This window comes from Benincasa hispida, chromosome 8 (genome assembly GCF_027475165.1).
Source record: "Benincasa hispida cultivar pf3 chromosome 8, pf3_genome.v1.1, whole genome shotgun sequence".
Classification (NCBI taxonomy): Eukaryota; Viridiplantae; Streptophyta; class Magnoliopsida; order Cucurbitales; family Cucurbitaceae; genus Benincasa; species Benincasa hispida.
In genome coordinates, this window is record NC_143485.1 from 25459710 (window position 1) to 25482201 (window position 22492).

The following is a 22492-nucleotide window of genomic DNA, read 5'->3' on the forward strand; positions in this document are numbered from 1 at the left end:
CAATAATTTCATAGCACACTTGCATCGACAGAAAACTAAATTTCATATGATTTCAAATCTTGAGCCAAATTTCGTTTCGCTCTTAACAAGGGTCATCTCTATAAATTTCTCCATTTTCGGGACTTTTTTTTTTGGCAATTTCCCGTAACATTTATATTTTTTGGGACAAACTATTTTTTTAGTCCCTGAGTTTGGAAGAATAAGTGCATGTAGTCCCTGAGTTTTTAAAATCTATTCTTAAAACATTGGGAACTAAAATGATACGTTTTTTAAACTCAAGGACTAAATGCACTTATTCTAAAAAGTCATGGATTAAAAGGGTAATAATTTCTAATTTACTAGTAAATAATTTTAAAGAAAAGGGATAATCTTTAATTTAAAATAATAATAAAAAATTAATGTGGGTACTTTTTAAACTTATTTTTAAGAATTTAGGACTTAAAAGGTATATTTTAAACATAAAGAGACCAAATAAACCTATTTTAAAATACTCGAGAATTTTTCAAAATTCAAGGACTAAAATGGTAATTTTCTGATTTTGTTTTTCTTTTCTTTAACCATCCGCATCCGTTTTAAAAAAAAACCATCCGTATCCTTTATATTTCTTTCTAAACCCTACTTAAAGTTCATCCGCCATCGCACGCAGCATTCTGAGCTGCCGCAGTCCGTCTCCGGAAGAAGTAGCCGCTGCTCACTCCTTCACTCTCACACTCTCTCGCCTCTCCGAGTAACTCATCTCTGTTGTTTTTCTCTCTCAGAAACTGAAACTGTGGTTAGGCCCTCTAACCCTCGCCGTGGGTGAGTTCGCGCCGCCGCTCAATTTTCAGGTTGGAAGGTTTTCATTTCTGTCTTGTTTCGTTGATTCATGTTGGCTTATTTAGTTTAGCTGTTTTTTTTTTTTTTTTTTTTGGTTGTTGATTTATTCTTCAACCGTTGTTAACCCAGTCCAAATGAAACCGTAAAACTAAGAACGTATGCGTCACAGAAAACTAAGAATGTATTTGTACTTTTTGTAATATGTTATCCAAACGTATGGAATGATTTCAAATTAGAATCCTCCTCTTAGTTCCTTTTCCCTTTTTAGTTAGTGGGTTCTCTCTTTCTCTCTCCTTTTCAATCTTTACATATTTCTTTAACCTCCCTTACTTGATTTTAGGTGTAGTATTTCTGAAGGGGTGATATTCTCAATGGTGAAGAAGAGAAAGCATAGTGAGACTTTGCCAGCAGAATCGGTCAAGAAGGATGATGCTGCCCTTGAGAGACCCAAGCGGACGCTCATGGGTTGGAAAGACAAAGAAGTCTCAAAAGAGAGTGATTCTGGTTCTGATCATGCTATTTTTCGAAATAAAGAGAAAGTTCTTGTTACTTGTTCCCGTCGAATCAATTTTAGGTACGAAAAGGCTCAGGCAGGACAATTTTATGCATACTTACATTCCGAACATGTTCACTTGAATTAAGTCAGGTGCTTATAGTTTCATTTTGTTTTATGATAAGAAGCAACATTATTTTATTATATTTTCTCTTCTGGTACAATCCGTCCTGATGTTCTATACTTAGCGATAAAGTAATCTTTAACTCAATTATTAATTTAATAATATGATTGGTGATGTTGAAGGAAGGAAGAATTGCCAAAGTCCTTGGAACTATATTTCTAAAACCATAACTTTGAAGAAATTTCTAGGTGAAAGTTGGATTAGGTACATGCGTGTAGTTTGGAGGGAGATGTGGTTAAAGGATCAATTATTAATGAAGAAATTTTCTACTCTCTTTGTTTGTTTCTCAACCAAAAGACATCCGGTAAGGGATATGACTTAAGAAAAACTGATATATAGATTAATTATAACAATGAGACCGCTATAAAATTTAGAAGCTAATAAATATAGAGAGTTTATGGTCTTACACAGTGGTGTAATCGTTTGTAGGATAGAGGACATGAAAGTATGGGAAGTTGGATCTTTGGGATTGTTTTCAATTAAAGCTTGCAGGTTTTATAGGAAGTGTTAAATAAGAAATTTCTTGATTGAATTGGAAGGTCTTTTACCAAAGAAGATAGTTTTTTTTTTTTCTGCTAGTCTACTTGTTTTGAGTATATATACAGCTGATAGGATGCAAAAGAGAAGCCTTGATGGTGATTTTTCCGTTGAGTTCAGGTACTTTGTGTAGAAAATCCGAAGACAATGTTTAGTATTTATTGTAATTGTACTTTGTAATATGAAGTTATGGCACTCTTTAAGTGGAGTATTGATTTCCCTGCAAGAAGAACATGGTTCAATGCAGTGTGGAGAAGGTTTGAGAGAAAAAAAAAAAAAAAAAAAGAAAGAAGAAAGAATGATTTCCATGTATCGAAGCTTTTTATGGCTAAGTGATTAGAAAGAAATAGTTATAGGATATCTAATGGTAAGTATAGACATTTTGAAGAAGCCTATTGATTTGGAAAAATTTCAATGTTCCTCTTGGTCTCCACACCTTTCCACAAATATTTAGTTGAAATAAGTTGGTGTAGCATTTTGTAAAATCCATTAAGACTTATACAGGGTTTGGTAGTTTGTGATATAACTTTTCACTCATCAATAAAAAGTTTTTCTTCCTTTTGAATAACTGACAATTTTACTAACCTTTGTGATTGATTAGGTATCGACATTTGATGTTGAATATAGTATCACTTTTGCCACATTGTAAGAAGGATAACAAGGTGGAGTCGAGGTCCAGCAAGGGTGCGACACTGAATGAGCTAGTTGAGCTCAAGGGATGTTCTTCCAGCCTATTTTTTGAGGTTAGAACTTTTTGTTTTGCACCCCGCCATGTCTAAACTTGGAATTTAATTCATAATCTGGAATTTGTATAGTACAAGGTAAGATGATAACTTTTTTGGTGTAAGGATGCATTAAATTTTCTTTTTTCGTTCTATTATTATCCTATATTCCTTTTCATTATGTTTATAGATTGTGATCACATTTTGTTTTTTCACTCGTTCTGTAACAATGATTTTGAATTCAATTTGTGTACTTGATTCTAAAGGGTCTTTTTGTCCCCTGGATTTTGGTCTTGCACAGTTGAATTAATAATTTTATTTTGAACTCTTATTGCAAGATTTTTCAGTTATTTTCCCTTTTTCTTTCTTCTGTTATTTTTCTTACATTTTATCACTCAGTTTACTTCTTGATTGATCTGTTTGTCTCTACTTCCAGTGTAGAAAACATAAAGATCTCTATTTATGGATGGCAAAGTGTCCTAGTGGACCATCTGTGAAGTTTTTAGTTAATGCCGGTAATTTTAATGTGCAACCAAATCTTATTACTTGATTTTGTGCCTAAAAATATACTGGGTCTCTTAACTAAATACAGTTGGCTTACTTTTCTATTTTTGTTTTCAGTGCATACAATGGAAGAATTGAAGCTTACAGGGAACCACCTGAAAGGTTCTCGTCCAATTTTGACATTCTCATCAAATTTTGATAAAGATGTCCACTGGAAACTTCTGAAGGAAATAATTGTTCAGGTAGCAATATATCTTTTTAAAGTAACTGTTTTTTTGTAACTATTTTTCATTTTTTGGTCAAAGGAAACATATTTTATTGATGTAGGAAAGGGGAAAAGGAGTAAAAAATCGAAACACGAGAAATGTGGATTATAAGAAAATTTGCCAATTTGTTAGTAAAGAGTAAAGACTAAATTTAAGATTTATTGAAAATACAAGGACTTAAATTGGATACATGAAAGTACAAGGACTAAAATTGAACCAAAGTATAGGGACCAAAATGATATTTTAACCCAAAAAGGAAAAAAAAAAAGGTCTCTTGGCTAAATGGTTTTGGTGCTTTTCCCTTGAGATTGAATCTTTGTGGTGTAGGATTATTGTTGGTAAACAATGCCCCTATCCTTTTGAATGGGTGTCCAAAGGGGTTAAAAGACACACACAGGAACCTTTGAAAAGATATTTCTCGAGTTCCCATCCTTCTCCCATCTAGTTCGTTGTGTGGAGGGGGAAGATAAGGAGATGTATTTTTGGAAAGATTAGTGGGTGGGTGGGGGATTGGCCCCTTTGCTTTGTGTTTCCTTGTTTATATCATTTGTCTTCTTTTAAAAATCGTTGAGTCTCTGATTTCTTTATTTGGTTAGGGAGCTTAGTGTCTTTCTCCTTTTGTTTGCATCCTTTGTTGTTCAAAGAGAAATGATGGAGGTAGCCTCTCTTTTGTCTTTGCTTGAAGAATCCAATTTAGTCTTTTGGGACTTCATGTTAGTGTTTGGAGTCCTAATTCTCTTGCTCTTGTTCGATTGTTGTTGGATCCCTCTTCGCTAGCGAGTTGATCTTTGATTTGCTCTCGATGATTAGGATCTCTAATAAAGTTAAAGTTTTTTACCTAACAAGTTTTACAATACTATGGATAGGCTTTTGAGAAAGATGTGCCCGTTAATGGGATCTCTCTCTCTCTCTCTCTCCTGGAAGGTGGAGGAAAACCTGGATCACCTATTCTGGAGTTGTTAGTTTGCGAGATTTGTGTGGAAGTATTTCTTTCAAGAGTTTGATCTTGTGTTAGTTCACTAGAGAGATGTTTGTGTGACGATTGAGTAGTTCCTCCTCCATTTGCCTTTCAGAGAGGTCACTTCTTGTGGTTTGTTGGGGTGTATGCTTTGGTTCTAGGATATTTTGTGGAGACAAACAGTAGTGTGGAGCCCTAGTGATGGTTGGTCCTTAGTGAGGTGCCATGGTTCTCTTTGGGCTTTGCTCTCAAAGATTTTTTGTATTTTTTCTCTAGGTTTCATTTTCCTTAATTGAAAACTCTTTCTCTAGTGGGCGTTTTCTTATATGCCCTTGTATTATTTCAGTTTCTTTAGGATGAATTTTTATAAAAAGAAAAAGGAAATTGTAAATGCACATCGTTCATGTAATAATACTGTGGCATAAGAATATGGATTAATCAATACTTGTGTTTGATTTCACATTTTTATGCTGGTGCCTTAATACTGTCAATTTTTTTTTTTTTGCTGCCTTTATTTATTTTCTGATTAGGGTGGCCATATTAGTTTGATTTGCTGCGCATTTACTATGCAGTGAAAAGTAATTGTAAACCCTAGTTATTTCTCCAAATAATAGTCATTTTTCCTACAAATTCAATGCTGTCTCATTTTAATTTGTCATATCATAATTTTATCTTACCTATCTTTCCCTCAGATTTTTGGAACTCCGAAGGAGCATCGGCATTCTAAACCATACCATGATCATGTATTTGTTTTCTCCATTGTAGATGACCATATATGGTTCCGAAATTACCAGGTATGCTTTATTTATATTCTACTTGTTACAGAATTTAATGCTCCCAATCGTGGGTAGCATCCAAATGCACAATTTCCACTTGACACCCAGATTATAATGGACGCAGTCCTTTCTTTTAAATGTTTTCTCACCGCTTAAGTGGAAGATGAAAGTAAAGAATGGATTCTATTCTCTGTGTCAGGCAAAGACATTGGAAGGAATTTTAGGAAGGAGTTTAGTTATAAATATAAAATATTTGTTATGATGTCGATGGTTACAGACTAACAATTCAGAGGAGGACTAAGTTAAGAGCTTGGCCATGAGCCCATCTTGGAGCCGCAGTAAGATGCCAAGACCTCTTGTGAAGAGTCACAATTATTGTCCAATAGCCTAGACTTCTTCTTCTTCTTCTTCTTTTTTTTATTTTATTTTATTATTATTATTATTGTTATTGATATTGAGACCAGGAACGGTGGAACAGATGAGAATGAGATAAGGTTTCCTTTTCAAATATCTCGAGAAACTTTGAATCCACTTCTTGGTTTGCTGTTGGTTTTCACCTAGGAAATTCTAATCTACCTTGTCCAAAGCTTTTCTGGCCAACCTTCAAAACTATGCCTTTTTTTGTTCTCCCTCTTTCTCTCCCACATAAGCTCCTTAGTTATCAGGCAAACATCGACAATTTGTCTACAGTAAGCTCGGTGAGCTAATTTCTTACTTATTAATTTCAAATATATCTCACGCTCTTGTATTCTTTCATTCTTTCTCAATGAAAGTTACTGATTTTATCCCCAAAAAAAAAAAAAAAAAAAGGCCGTGAGATATATCTGAATTCAACTAGTTACAAGGAAAGGGTGGGGACAAGAAAAGAAACAATTAATTTTCTTGTGGTAGGTTATGCATGGAGGAGTGAACTAACATAACACTTTGGATCAGATATTAGCCAGGGAGTCCTCTTTTGTTGGGTTTCTTTGTTGGATTCTTTGCAATGGGCAGCAGAAGTCGTAGATAATTTACCCTAGCTGTGATTTTGCCTAGGCTGTGAAGTTGTTTCTTTGGGACGCTCAATTTTTGTTTTGCTAGTTTTTAGAGTTGTAAAGAGACTTTTGTGGTGCTTCTTCTTTACTTGGTTTTTGTGAAAAAGGGTTGTTTTCGTGATAGGTTGGGATTTGTTATATTTTTTGAGGTTTTTGGTGTGAGAAATAGTAAAATCTTTTGGGGTTGGAGAGTTCTTACAGCGACATTTTGGTCCTAGTTAGATTCCACATTTTCTTTTTTGAGCTTCGATGGCAAGGTGTTTTTGTAATTACTCGCCAGGCCTTATTTTATTGAATTGCAGCCCTTTTCTGTAGTTTTTTGCTTGGCTACCCATTCTTTCGTGGGCTTCTCTTTTGGTATGTCCTTGTATTATTTTTATTTTATTTTCTGTTTATGATATAAGTAGGAAGGCTCTAGCTTCAAATGTAATGACCAAGGTTTCGTTGAGACAATGAACTGGGGTAGAAGAAGGAAAAAAATGCTTGATTTTTGGAGGAATAGTTTTTGGAGAGTCCAGGTTTCTCGAGGTGGTTGGGATCTTTTCATTTTTTTTTTTCATATGTCAATAGCTCTTTCTATTAATTTTTAGTTCAATTTCCAGTACCTATCAGGCTCTTTGGTCCATTTCCGTATAATTGTTATCCTTAAATTATTTGTTTACTTTTTCACTTACTGTTGGTATATTTGTTCTTTTTGGAGTTTGTGTGGGTGTGACATATTCCCCAACTAACCATCTTTTTAGTGATATGGCTTTTGTTTTCTTTGTTTGGTGTGATCAGATAGCTGTTCCACATAATGAGTCAGATAAAGTAGCTCGAGGAGGACTAGACAAAATGACTCTCATTGAGGTTATTAAATTTCCTCTTCCTGCTTAGTTTATAATTGAGTTTTCATGAATTTTTGGTTTGACTTCAAAGATCTGTATCTTACAGGTTGGCCCCCGATTTTGTTTGAATCCAATCAAGATATTTGGTGGGAGTTTTGGAGGTCCAACCCTATATGAGAACCCCCTTTATGTATCACCAAACCAGGTTAGATGACTCAACTTTTTTATCATTTGGGATTACACTCCTTCGCTATTCCCTTTTAAACCTGCATTCCAGCATAATATCTGAGAGAGTACTTTTGCATCACTTATAAAGAAACGAAAACCACATTGAGGAGGCATTAGCAGCTATGTTTTTATGGTTTCTCAACTCTAAAATCATGTTTACAAGAGAATAAAAGTATCAGATTTACAGAAAAATAAGAATGTCATTGCTAAGGCCGAGTATTTCATTATCTTTTTCAATTCAAGTTTCTTTGAGAAACAATCTGCTCACCTAATTTATTATTATGCTTTTAAAATCTTGTTTTTATTCATGGTTGAAAACGTTGGATTGGCCTAGTGGTAAAAAAAGACAATGAGTTCTATAAGATACTTAGAGAGAATGAGTTCAATACATGATGATCACCTATCTGAGATTTAATATCCTGAGTTTCGACATTCAAATGTCATAGGGTCAGATGGGCTGACCTATGAGATTAGTTGAGGTTGCGTAAGCTGATCTGGACACTTAATAGATATAAACGAAAATATGGTTGAGAACTTGGAATTGGAATATTCAGAACAGTTGCTCATACAATACAAATTGCAATCGAGCAATTTAGAGTTCAATAGATGAATACTTGTGATTGTGATCTACCAACAGTCAGAACGAAGTTCTATGTTTTGAACTTTTAACAATAGACATAGACAGACTACTTGCTCATGTTTTTCCATGTCTCCCTAGATTCGAGCGTTGGAGAAGAAACAGAAGGCTGGGAAATACTCAAAGAAAGTTAAAGCGAAAACGAGGAGGAAGATGCATGAGTTATCGAATCCATTGGAACCGGACGAGTTTGCCGACATGTGGAAGGAATAGATCTTTCAATGGACTTCATTTTTGTCTAGAATTAATTACATTTCCTTACCTACCAAGGAAATGAGAATTTGTTCTATAATACTATTGTTATCTATAAGTGCAAATTTTGGCCTTGTTATTTATTAAACCTCGAATTCTTTTTCTGTATGTTTAGTGTTTCTTAGAGTTAAATACTTTATATATATGATAATACCAGGTAAAATATTATCTCATATTTATTTTTAATTTTTAAGGAATAGTTTGAAAAGAAAAGGCACAGTTCAATTTAGATCATTTTGTGATTTTACGAAATTATGAATAAGATTATGCAATTTAGCTTTAATGTTTAGGGAAAAATTAATTTATATCCCTAAATTTTTTAGTTGTATTAATTAAAATTCTTAATTAATAGTTATATCAATTTTGAAGCAGGAATTATTATAAGTGGATTAAATTTCACTTGATTTTTTTTTTAAAATATTAATGTATAACTTTTCACATTGTATAAGATTCATCAAATGCAACGGTTAATGTAAATTAAAGAAAAATGTAAGGATAAAATATGGTTTATTTCTATTAAATTTGAAATATTTCTTATATGCTCGTGTAATTACCTACTTCTTAGGTCCTACTATTTCTCTAATGGATAGCTTGCTTATGGTCTTATCATAAATAAATCTCTCGAGTGAATGAGAGAAAGGGGTTCATTGTTCGTGACTCGTAATCAGTAAACAACTCATATACTCACTCTAAGGACGAGAACATTAAATTTCATCTTGTATAACTATGTTCCTAGTTCCATACTTGGAAAAATCTCCAAAATGATAGGTTCATTGAGTCAGTGAGTTGGATCATTCTTACCTATACAAATCAAAGGACTGTTCTCTTAGATAGAAGTTCATAAATCACTCAGGATTAAGGTCGAGGTAGGTATAGTGATCCTATGAAATGTTAATCTCTTTTGTCAATGGTGTTATAAAGAAAAATTAATCCTTTCGCGGTTCGGTATAGGATACCCCTACTCACATGCCTCCACGTGAACGATTTAGATCAAATCGTCTGTAAGACTTATAACTCTTGTAACATTTAGAAAGTGGGTCGTATTCGTAGTGTCATTAAGATAAAACACCAAACCTTATTCATACTACAAACTATTTAGGTTATTACTTGAACATGACCCCTTTGTATCTCTACCACATACTGTTCGTGTTACATAAAATAACCTTTGATATTTCTTTAATAGATAATTGCATATATAAAGTAATAAACTATTTTCAAATAACTTAATAACTACGAGGCTTTAGAACATACATCCCAACATCCCCATGGTGTAGCTAAGGAGCAATTCAATTTACGAGCCTTCCCGTTCTCTCTGAAGGATGACACGAGGGACTGGTTATATTATCTGCTACTAGGGTGCATCACCGCTTAGACTGACTGAAAAAGAAGTTCTTGGAAAATTCTTCCCACCATCTTCGTGCCACCAAATCAAAAAGGAGATATACAGCATTCTGTAGGGGCATGGATGATAATTTGTATTTATACAAGTTATTGTCTCTTAAAGTTAGAATATTTAGAAGTTTTTTATGAGAAAAGCAATGAATCATAGAAAAATAGAGCAAAATTACTTTCCAATGCATTTACCAAGTTTAGCCTAAGTGGAAATTATCGCTGAGGTGTTTATTATGCAGGAATACAGAAAAAAAAAACGCAGAAGAGGAGTGATGCGCTGGAGCCAAAGAGAGGCCTTGCAGACAAATATTTCGTTAGTTCATTGGTTTTAGTCCAAGTAGGAGCTTGTTGGGTTGTATATCCTAAAACTCGCAGGTTATAATATTAAATAGATTCTATTTGCAATAAAGATGTTATTGAGGTTTATTCATTGAAATTGTTATTGAATATGTAAATTGCACTTGTAAAGATTAAATCCAATAAACTAACGAACCCCTCGCTATAGCATGAATACTTGAACTTTACATGGAGACATAAAAGAGGATCAAGTTTGAGTATATATCCAAAATGGTCTATTAGTATAAGGATAGGGTTGGGTACTTTATCCTGGGGAAACTTTGAATGCGGCTCGCTTTGTATTTGATGCAAACGATGTGATCTCAAAATTGTTCATGTGGAAACATGTGAGTGGAGGCATCCTATGCAAAAGATGTTTACATAAGAGTGGACCACAGAATAGTCACTTTTTTTTTATAACAACCCTTTACTGTTGAAACTAACTCTTTCAATTTGATGATCTAAGGTAACTCGATCTCAATCCTGAGCTAACTATGAACTCCTGTTTATTTGGAATTATTCTTTAGTCTGCATGGGTGAGAATGATTCAATGACACTGCTCAATAAGCCTCCCATTTTAAGGTAAGACTGGGAAGATAGTTGAGAACACAGTCATGCAGGATGGAATTCACTCCTATCTAATTTTTGGGTTAGTAGATAGTTTCTCCCTTAAGTACTGACTCCTAGTCTTGAACAAGGGGCATCGCCCTCTGAGAGACTTGGTTTATTGGTAGGACTATAAACCAATTGTTTATTAACAGATTAGTGGAAACTTAAGGAGCAAGATGTATTATAGGAGTAAAACGGTAATTTTGACCCAATTGTTAATACGAACAACCTGTGAAGGATCGACTTACTGATCATGGTTAAATCAAGTGGACAAAAATATATTTACTGTGAGGAGAGTGCAGCTACTAGACTTTAATGGAGTGACCCGATAGCTAACGAGTGTTGATTAATTCGATTAAAAGTGTTTAGTCAATTAATCTCGAATCGTTGGAGCTCACAATCTATAGGTACATTAAGTCCCCCTACTAACTCACAAACGAATTAAACTTAATAGCATGATGAGGGATTTTGAAATGTTCAAATTCGAATTACGAAAAATATTAATTATATATGATATGATTCTACGTTTAATTATCGAATTAAATGAATTTGGAATATTGAAAAATATTTAAATATGATTTAAATATTAAAAATATGAATAGGGACTCATGTTAAGAATTGGTGTTTAATTAATTTAATTAATACTAAGAACTAATTTAATTTAAAATTAATTATTAAATTTATTTTGTTTAAAATTTATTTTTTATTTAATATTAATATTGAATTAATATTTAATAAAATTATTCTTTTTAATTTGATTTCAAAAATTGACAATCGTTTTTTAATTAAAATTCATTTTTTAATGAAAAAAACAAACATTTAGTGGGTTTTTCCCACTTAAGACACCATGATATTCCACTAATTTTTTTTTTAGTTTTGGTGTTATTTTCTCATAAATTTGTATTGCATGCTTAATTTGTTTAAAAACAAAAAATCAATTAACAGAATTTGAAATTGAGAGAAAATTGTTTTCTCCAAATGTATGACACCAAAAACTGAAAATCTCTCTATATTTCCCACAAATTCATACTCATTTGGATTCCACTATCCAATCTAAGGGCTTAGAGGATGGTAGAGAAGATCAAGTGATGATCTACTAGCATTTGAAAGTGAAGATTACGACTGAACATGGAAAAATTTGAAGAGTTCTTTATATTAAAGATATTATAATTTCTGAAACCTTATTAAACATGCATGCTTGTTTGCTCAAATTAATGTAGTTAAAGTGCTTAATAATTATGTTTTCTTCTGTTTATTGTATGCTAACTCCATTAGAACCTCTCCACGAAAGAGTTGTTGCAGGGCCCCTTGGTAGAATGAACTCCTCTTGTGAACTTCATTCTCTTGGACTTCCCAAGTACACAATGTTCCCAAAAACTTAGTCTTTTAGTGCCTCTAGATTGTATCAAACCTTGCTTTAAGAATTCATTCAAACCTCTTTCACTAATACGTGAAAGTCTTCGATGTCACAATTCAAATTCACTGTCATTTTTAGTTTCTGATAGTAGGGCATACTTAGAATGATTAACCTTCTTCAAAACATTTAGTCCATCAATTTTCTTTCTAACAAGGATTGTCCTCCCCTGTTTCTCTATCTTTAAATCATTTATTTCTCCAATGAATTTACAGCCCTGGTCATCAAGCATGCTTAAAGAAATGAGATTTTTCTGAAGTTTTGGAACATGCCTAACATCTCTTAAAAGTACTTCCCTGCTATCTAAGAGTTTTAGTAACACTGAATCTCTACCAATGATCTCACACTCATTGTTATTCTCCATGTAAACTGAGTCCCCTTCCTCTGATTTGTAATCAACAATCAGCTCCTTTTGAAAGTCATATGATAGGTACATCCTGAGTCTAAGACCCATTCTCCTTTCTTAGTTTCAGAGTCTGACTTTCTTATTTGCAACTGCAGGAACCTCAATGTAATAAGTTTCTCTCTAGCAGGCCTTTGATTTCTCCCATGCTGCCTTGACTTCCTTTGATCATCACTTTTGAAGTTTCTATTTCTGGTTGAATCATCTCTACCATATGGCTTATATCTTCTGTTATCATCTCTTCTCTGATGTTTTCCCCTTTTTGGGCAATTTCTCTTGAAATGCTCCTCCTTATGGTAGATAAAACATTTCAAGGTTGGCCTTTCTCTATGCACTTCTAATTCTTGTTGAAAAAGCTCTTCTTAAACTGATTCTTGCCTTTAGAAAACTGGGATTCAGCACCACTAGCATTCTTATCTTCTGCTTTCAACTCTAGTTCTCTACTCCTTAGGGTTGTAATGACATTGTCTAATGTCACAGTCTCTTTTCCATACTTCAGAGCTGTTTTTACCTCCTTGAAGGTGTCATGAAGTGAGTTAATCAGAAAGGTAGCCTCACTTTCTGCTCCTAACTTCTCCTCAGATTGATTAAACTCATTTGTAAGCCTCTTGAATTCATCTAGATTTTCATTCAAGGACTTGGAGTGATTCATTTTGAATGAGAAGAGTCTTTCTTGAATGTACAGCTTGTTATAAAGATCCTTTTTGCCGTAGAGAGCCTTTAATTTCTTCCAGACTTCGTATACAGTGTTTTCATTTATGACTTGTCTGAAAACACTGTCAGAAATATTGAGTATTAGAGTTCGATATGCAATTTCTTCTATGTTTTGGTTATCTTCAGCACTTAAAGAGGTAGGCAAAGACTTTGGATCATCCAAAGCTTCGAGGGTCTTTTGTAAGATCAAAAAGGCCTGGACCTTTTTAGTCCATAGTGCAAAATCTCCTACTCCATTGAACTTCTCAATTTAGAATTTAGCAGTGGCCATCTTAAAACCTTCAAGAATCTGACTTGTGCTCTCTCAAGAATTTCACACTGGAGCTGAAGTTTTTGTTCATTTTCTTCAACATTACCCATTTCTTTATTAGATAAATTATTCAAATACCTTTGAAGTTTAGAGAATATTTTTAAAATTAGAACTTTAATTGTTTCAAAACAGACTATTTTATTATTACAATGGAGGCAGTTTATTACCAAGTAAAGAATTATTTTCTATCATTTTCTTCATTGGATGAATTTTACAAAATGAAAATTTAAGGTATGTTTTAATTATCCATAAACTTCTAAAAATTTCATTTTTATCATTAACTAATTGTTTCAAAATAATTATTTTGTTAGTATAAGGAAGATAGTAATGGTAATATGATGTAGTGGATCATATTGACACATACGGTAAGTTTGATTTTCAATTATGCTCTTGAAAAAAATAATAAAAAATTTAAAGTTAAACTTAAAAGAATTGTTAATATAAAAACAATCAATTAGAAATGGTGAATTATAAAACTTGGAAGGTGCAAGAAAATAAACTCATTTTTGAAGTTCCAGAAAAAAAAAGTGATATTTATAATATGTTTGTTATTCTCTATGCAACATTCAGTTTAGTTTAATTAATATTCCCATAGTGAATAAACAATAATCTTAAAAGGTTTATGATGTTGCAATCGTAATCACGATTGAGAATATAAAGCTGTAATATCCACTCTGTTAGGATCCTTCTTTAAGTATAAGAATGGTAAGTAGAGATGTCCAATTTTTTCACGGGAACGGAGATTCCCTAATTAGACGGAAAATGGAAGGAGTAGGAGAAAAAAAATTCTTCGTAAACTAAACGGGGATGGGGATGGGAATGAATTCTCCGTCCCTGCCCTTGCTTCCGTCCCTGCTCCATTCCTCGTCTCCACCCTGATTAGTTTCTACATATTTATTTAGTATAGTTATCTAAAGTTATGTTATTATTATTATTATACAAATATTACATTTAAATTTTAAATTTGATTATTTATTGCGAAAGATAATGAATATGTTTAAATTGAATATTTAAATTTAGATTATATATGTGAATAATTTAATTTATATTTATTTCTTTCTATTAAAAATTTTTAATTAGCCTTTTAAGTCAAAATTTCAGTAATTTATCTTTAAATTCAAATTGTCTTGTAAAAGTAACTATAATAACCAATTTAATGACAAAGTTAATTATTTAATTACAATTTGCTCATATTAGTGATTTAAATTAATTGACTTTTTACAAAAAAAAAAAAAAAAAAAGTAATGGGAAAAAATTTCCTGCGAGTCGATTTCCACAAATTCCCTGTGGGGAATCCCCGCCCCGATCCCCACGGAAAATTTCACGGGGATGAGGAATGAAATGGGGAGCGGGGAGCGGGGAGCGGGATGGGGAATGGCATCCCCGGACCCGCCCCACCCCATAAACATCTCTAATTGCAGGGTGAGGAATTGAACCATTAAACTTACGATGGAGGTCAATCGAATACCACTAAGTCGAGATCACTTTAGATATTATAATTGTTGTTATTTATCAAACTTTGCATCAATTGTGCGTCCTACCATTTTTTATCGTGCCTAAATTCGCAATCTCAATTCTTACTTTGATGATTAAATTTTGAATTAGAGGAGTAAATAATTTAAAGAGATTACTAGTTTATTTTTTAAAACTACATCCATTTTTTTTAAAAAAAAGAATTAGTATTAAAAAAATAAAATATAAAAATCGAATTAGTAAATAAAAAAAATGAAATTTTAATTTATGAAAATTATCACAAATAGAAAAAATGTCAAATTATTTATAGGAATAGCAAAAAAAAAAAAAAAAACATTGATAAAATTTTATTAACATCTATAAGTTATAGAACTGTATCAGTTTCTATCACTATAGTATCAATGATAAACTTCTATCAGTTTCTATTACTATAATATCAATGATAAACTTCTATCAGTTTCTATCACTAATAGACATTGATAGACTTCTATCAACCTCTATCAATGATAGAATTATATAAATTTTTATTACTGATTCTATCAGTGTCTATCAGTGATAGACTTCTATCACTGATACTATCAACGATAGACTTATATACATTTCTATCACTGATAAACACTGATAGATTTTTATCAACAGAAGACTAAATTTTGTTATTTGTGTAAATAGTTTTCCTTATTTTTCTATTTTGAAAATCTGTTTTTAATTTATAGAACATATTCCATTAAATTGATTAGAAATTTAAAATAACATTTTCGTAATCATATATATTTTATTCCTATTCCAAATAAAGTAAAACACTACCATTGATGTTTTAACGAGGACAATAGATTCCTAGTAAAGATAAGTAGGCAACATTTATTGAAATACCATGACGTTTCTAACTCATTTCTATTACGATTGGTTTTCATTACCTTCGTTACAACTATATTCAAACAGGTGAAACATACTTGACTTTCACGTGACATTAGTAGTGAATATCTTTGAAGAGAAAAAAAGTGGTATGCAAAAGAGAAACTATGCACATATGTGTGATGCTTGACACACACATTTCAATGCTTAAGTTAGAGAGTGAAAGAGTGTGGAAATTAGGAAATTTCAAAATAAGATTCAAGTTACCTCATATGAAGCTATAATAATGTATTTAAAGAGGTGAATGACCTAGATTGTTCTGATAGGGTTTCGAAATCGCTTTAGGATAATCATACAACCTATCGGACTAAGGGGTGTACCTTGTTTTGAGTTTGGTTAGGGTCGGCCTCAACCAGGCTAAGGCTGAGCATCTTCTCCTAAGCCTATTTTAGTCATAGGGTGATGCTTTGGGTCGGAACATGTGTGAGATATGTCCCACTAGGCCAAGGTTAAATACATTAATTTGGGTTTTGAAACAAACAAACTCTCTCCCCTAGGCTCTATCCTTCTACCCTTGACCATATTGCTTTTATTTTTATTTTATGTCGATTATATCCTTTGGTCTAAGATCACCAATAACAACAAATTATTTCACAACTAGACAAAGAGGCCTAATTGTAAATTATATCTACTTTTACCCTCAAATTTAAGCACAAATTTCATAAAGGAAGAGAGGTAGCAACAATGAAAGATCATGAGAATTAGCAATAGAAATACAGTGAATGGAGCACAAAGCTGTAGCTGTTTGTGAAAATATGTTTGCTCATTCTCTTCCCAAAGTTGTTTAAAGAAATTTGTCTCAGATAAAATTATAATCTAAGAAGTGTAATGATACAAGTTGTCGTTTAGGACTTTAAAGCAAGAACTCAAAGGTACAGCTGTTTGTGAAAATAAGTTGAATCAAAAGGAGAAACAGAGCTCCTATTCAAGGTTATGCAGCCAAAAAAGGAGCATTATGTTACAGCAAGTGTCAGAAGAATATTCATTCTTATAATGGGTGGCACCATATCTATGGCATCAGGTTTTACCATTCTCTTTCTTCTTTTCTTCGCTTGCTACAGAAACCCCATTATAAGAATATCTGCTTTCTTTAATTCTCTTCACAGCAATTGATGTGTTAGTCATTTGCATCATGTTTTCCAATGCTAGACAAACAATTTTGACGTACAATAATAATATCGGAATTCTGTGCTGATAGTAGTACTTCAATTCAGAAACGTTTGTTGCTAATATTTCTTCATGTTAATGTAGCAATCGAGGTCAAGCCAATAATTGACGACTGCAGGATTTGGTGAATGCTTTTATTCAGGTTCTTGGTAATGACAAGGCAAGCCAGCAAGTATTTTCCTATGAAAGTGAGGTTTTTTGTCTAGCAAGTTTTACATGCTCATGCTAGTATGATGGATCAACTTGTGAAGAAGTTACATTCGTTTGTGGAGTCGTTCTATTCTGTTCTTTGTCGGAAGATGAAGGAAAATCTAGATCATGTTCTTTGGTAGTTTAATTTAAGTTTGCAAGTTCTGTTTCGGAGTTATTTTTTCAGATGTTTAACTTTTCGTATGATGGAGGAGTTCCTCCTTAATATGTCTCATGGGGAGAATAGCCGCTTTTTATGGCTTGTTAGGGTGTGTGCGATCTTATGAACGATCTTTGTGAAGTGAATCGAATAATGGGACTTTTAGAGAGAATGATAGGGACCCTAGTGAGGTGCGGTCGATTATTCGCTTTTATGTTTCTTTATGGGCTTCAATTTTGAAGACCTTTTGTAACTGTTCTATAGGCATTATTTTGCATAATTAGAGTTCCTTTCTGTAAAGGGATGACTTTTTTTATCGGCTTGATTTTTGGTAGCCATGTATTCTTTCATTTTTTCAATGAAGTTGTTTTTATTAAAAAAAAAAATCAACTGAACTTGGGTCGAGAAATCAACTTAGAAATGTTATATATGTGTATGTAAGGATTGAGATTTGTTTATGTGTTTTGGCTCTAGTTTCTTCGACCGACAAGCAATTTGGAGAAGTATTAGAATTAGGCCTTGTCAATTCATTAAAGGCCTTCATTGAGCATAGATAAAAGGTTGTTTGAATTGATTAGAGAAAAAAAGATATTTTTTTTTAAAAAAAATCATTTTTATTTAAACTCTTTTGATAAAAAGAGTTTAAAATATACGTTTCAAAAACTATTTTGAATAGTTACAAATACTTTATTATTTTTATTATTATATATGACTTATTTTTAAAATTAAAAAGTTAAATTAACACCTCAAAACTCAAATGTTTATGATCTAAGTTAGTAACCTATAAGCTTTTTAAGTTAAAAATATTATCAAAGAAATAGATATCAATATAACCGATACGTTGTATAGATACCAATAAACAAATTAAGATAAAGTTCTAGAATCATTATTTTGTATTAGTAAGATTTCCAAGCTAGAATAACTTATATATATTACATTAAAGAACAACTCTTCCTCTTTCCGTACGTGGCGGAACAAGTTAGATTATTAAGAGAAATCTTTTTTCCTTAGTAGCTCAATTAATAATACATCAATTATCATCAAAAGGTTGTTAAAGTGAGCATAACTCAACTGACATACGAACTTGTTAACGACTAAGAGGTTTATGAATTTAGTTTGTAACTCAAATCTCTCTACCTCAATTGTACTCAAAAGAAATATATATAGAATCAAAAGATTGATAGTTTGATCTTATATCTTTCAATTGTTGAACTCAAAAGGAAATTCGATGTTAGTGAAATTATTAATTTAAAGTTGATTTTGATTTACGATGTTGACTAGATGATTTTCGTGCGTTTGAATAGCATTTAATAGAATATTCTAAAAAAGAAAAAGGGAAGAGTATTGGTGACCGCCAGATGGCAGAATACAGTTGGGGTTAGGTATGTTAGTTACCTTCCAAGAAGTGGGAAGAATGAAAGAAAACTATTGTTTTTCCTCGTAAAGGAAAACACCAACATCCAACAACCTTATCCATAATGGAAGTTTGGTCGGTTTGAATACAAATTCCAAAGTAAAAGCAATTTTAAATTTTTTGCTTAAATATATATATATAAAAAAAAGGTGGAAATATTTGGTTAATTTAATGCAAGATTTGTCGTAAATTTTGTATGGTCCCCTTTTTGACTACCGACATGGTTACATTATCCCAAATATTTGATGCGTTTGTTTTTTCACTTTTTTTAAATCATAGGTTGAGTGTGAGAAAAGTTTCTTTTTATTTTTAAATATTAGATTCATTTGAAATAAATTATACAAAATTATTTAATTTACCTAATTTCACGTCAAATTAACTTTTAGTTCAGAATATATGTTTTGTCTAGTTGGTAATTAGGTTAGTAAACATCATTTTCATTTTTTTAAAAAAACTATCAATTTCATCCCCAGATTTAGGATCGAGTTAATTTTAAAATAATATGTTATATGAATAGGTGTCTTTAAAAGTTAAATATTTCATTGTCTAATTTAAATTTAAATTTTTGTTTTTGGAAAAATAAAAAACTCTAAGCTGATGAGTTAAATTTTATTTAGTGAAAATGTTGTCTCTCACCAATTTGCAGTACATGACGATAAATTTAAAATTCATAAAAGATGTGACTTGTAAATCAAGGAAGAATATGAGTACTAACGTGACACATACCACAATGTCTTTGTTGTCTAAATCAATTCTAGACTTTTGGTTATAACAAGAGCTTAGAGATGAGAATTGAACATACTTATTCTAAAGCCATGATAATGTGTATATATTAGGCTAATTAAGCAAGGATTTTCCTTGATCTCTTATAATTTGGACTCTGATATTTATTGTCTTCTCAATCTTTGATATTGGATGATGGGTTTGCATATCCTTGCCCTCGTCCTAGGTGAAGGTCGAGGATGACTCCTTACAAGCCTCAGCTTGTGGTTAGCTTGGCCTAATGCCCATTTGAGTCTTGGCCCGAGTATTTCAATCTTGAGTTTTGTTTTTTTTTTTTTTTTGTCTCATTCGAGTTGGATACTATTGAATTTAGTCTAATCTTTGAGTACAAATCTACTCATAACAAAATAGAGTAATACTTGGGTGCATTCAAAGTTTTTTTTGTGCATCCTACTATCAACTCACACACAAAAAATAAAAAATATATATTTTAAGAAAGAAGTACGAAAAAAAAATCACATTATAATTGAAAATTTTGATAGGATGTATAAAGATGGATTTTAAATGTCATTCAATTAAGAAAAATTTTCACATATAAAAAAAATGTCAAACTATTTATAGAAATAGCAAAAAAAATATTGATAGATACTGATAGACTCAATATCTATCAACCTTTATCAAAGAAGATTAAAATTTTGTTATTTTTAGTAAATAGTTTTCTTGTTTTTCTATTTTTGAAAATCCCTCTTCAATTAAAATATAATTCAGAATCTCACATCATCATTTTATTGTTCAATTCCAATAGTGTTATCAATTAGAATTATAATTGAAAATTTTCTAAGCTTTGAAAATATAATTAAATTTATTAAATATGGGAGACAAATTTGATAATGATGTGCACTCAAAGAATCAACTGGATCGCTTTATTTTTTTTTCTTAGTACGGGCACTTTAATTTTAATTTTAATTTTAATAGGGAACATAACACGGTTTTGTTTGTTTTGTTTGTTTTTTTTTCTTTTTCCTCTTTTTGGCTCTAGATAGATTTTTTAGGACTTAAAAGATTGATGTTTGTTCTTTTACTTTTCTAGAAAAAAAAAAATTAATATGGATTGTTTTTAAATATAGAAAAATAAATCAAAATATTTACAAAATATAACAAAATTTTAGACTAGGTGTGGCGTTCCCCCTTGACTTGACTCTCCTAACGTCGAGACGGGCATGACCTTGTCGTCTGCAATGCGTGCATAACCCCTCAGCTTACCCTAGCCCCGGGCCTTTTGCTCTTTACTGAACTGGGTTGGTTAAAAACTTTCTGTCAAGTCCCTGAGGCGCATCGCTTCCATCTCTTTAGTTCGAATGCTTTTCTACTTTAAAAACTTATCTCATCTTTGCCGGGACTATTCCAGTGAGTCCTCCTATGGTGAACAAAAAGATGGTCACAAATCCAAAAAAGGTAGCTAGTGCCCAGACTCGCGATTCGGGGATTTCCCTGGCTAGGATGGATGATGGTAAGTTGTAGCTACACAAGAGTATATACACCCATCAACGACTAGTCTAGTCTAGTAGTGGTTCGGATCTTGACCGGTTTGAAACATATTCTTTTGCGCAGCATTAGTCTTTTCAGACTACTGTCTTCTTTGTCAACGCTACGTTGGACCTAAAGGAAAAGGCGCTACTTAGCCCTACATTAGTACATTCGACTATTAGATAGTACCCATAAATCTGATGATGAAAGAGGGGAGCGTGGTATACCTGATCGTTTGGTAAACGAGACGTACGTAAGCCGGCCTCTCTTCGCCAGTACTTGACAAACACGATGTAGTTGAAGTAGTCGTGCTGAATGTCGAATATGTACTTCTATCAGCGTCTATCATTGATATTTCTAAAATTTTACTATATCTTATAAATATTTTCAACAGTTTTACCATTTGAAATAATTTTCCTATTTTCGTCTCATCTCTTTTTTCTTTTTAAGAAATGGGAAGAAATTTATTATTATTATTATTATTATTTTTATTTTATTTTTTTGTAAAAAGACAAATTTTTATTCTTGCTCCTAATTAAAGGAACAACATTGATTTGCTGTAGATTATATTATATTATCAAAACTCCCTTTTTGGTAACTTCATTTTTTATGGACTTTTAAAACAAATTTTATTTTTTTTAAATGGACTATCATTCAACTCGTATATAATATGCGTTAGTGATAAAAAAAATATATATAATTTTTATTGCCAAGCTTTATTGTACTTTAAAAATAGATAAATAAATAAATAAACTTCATTTTTTTACAAAAGTAGCCCTTTTATTTTTTTCTTCTTGTTATTTAAAAACCAAAAAAGAAAAAAAATCATATATGTTTGAGAGTATAGTTTTTTTTTTTTTTTCAGTCTTTAAAAAATAAAAAAGCCATATTTATTTCATAATCAATACTTTTATGAAGGGAATAGAATGTGCAGACATGAAAATAAAAATTTTGAGACGTAAAGATAAAAGGATTGTTAAATTGACAATCGAGATTTTATTTTATATTTTTAGATTTATTAAATTCTAAAAGTGTTTGATAGACAATCTAGATGTTTTAGAAACAAATATAAAATTAAAACAAATCCAAGTAATTATAATTTGTTGTGAATTTGAGGAGCACAACGACACATATCGAGAATAAGAATATGGAAAAAAAATATAATATAATGTATAAATATATAAAATAAATAAATAACAAAGAATAGATTTCTCTACTTTCTCTTATCTTTTTGGATTAATCACCAATATATGTTTTTCAAAATCCACCAAAGATCACTATTTATGAGCAATTTGACAAATAGGAGGTGGACTACATTGACACTAATAGTGTGCAATCTCGAGACACTTAATAATTGATAAGTGAGAAATGGCCAATAAACACTAATAACAGGACATCTACATTACATCTAATTTAACATATTTATAATATAATTAAATTTTTTTGCTCAAAATTTTATTAAAACTCGTATGCTCCAATTTTTACTCCAAAATTTAAATTTAAAAAACCAATAAA

General features: G+C 31.7%; 1 protein-coding gene across 1 annotated transcript; it reads left to right on the forward strand.

The window, feature by feature from the left end:
- Positions 1-577: 577 nt before the first annotated feature.
- Positions 578-8407, forward strand: LOC120083218 (ribosome biogenesis protein BRX1 homolog 1-like). Its single transcript, XM_039038877.2, has 9 exons — positions 578-827; positions 1157-1390; positions 2632-2773; positions 3189-3267; positions 3374-3498; positions 5173-5274; positions 7071-7139; positions 7224-7322; positions 8064-8407. Exons 2-9 carry the CDS (start codon positions 1188-1190, stop codon positions 8193-8195), a joined length of 951 nt encoding a protein of 316 aa, XP_038894805.1. The 5' UTR covers positions 578-827; positions 1157-1187; the 3' UTR covers positions 8196-8407.
- Positions 8408-22492: the final 14085 nt, after the last annotated feature.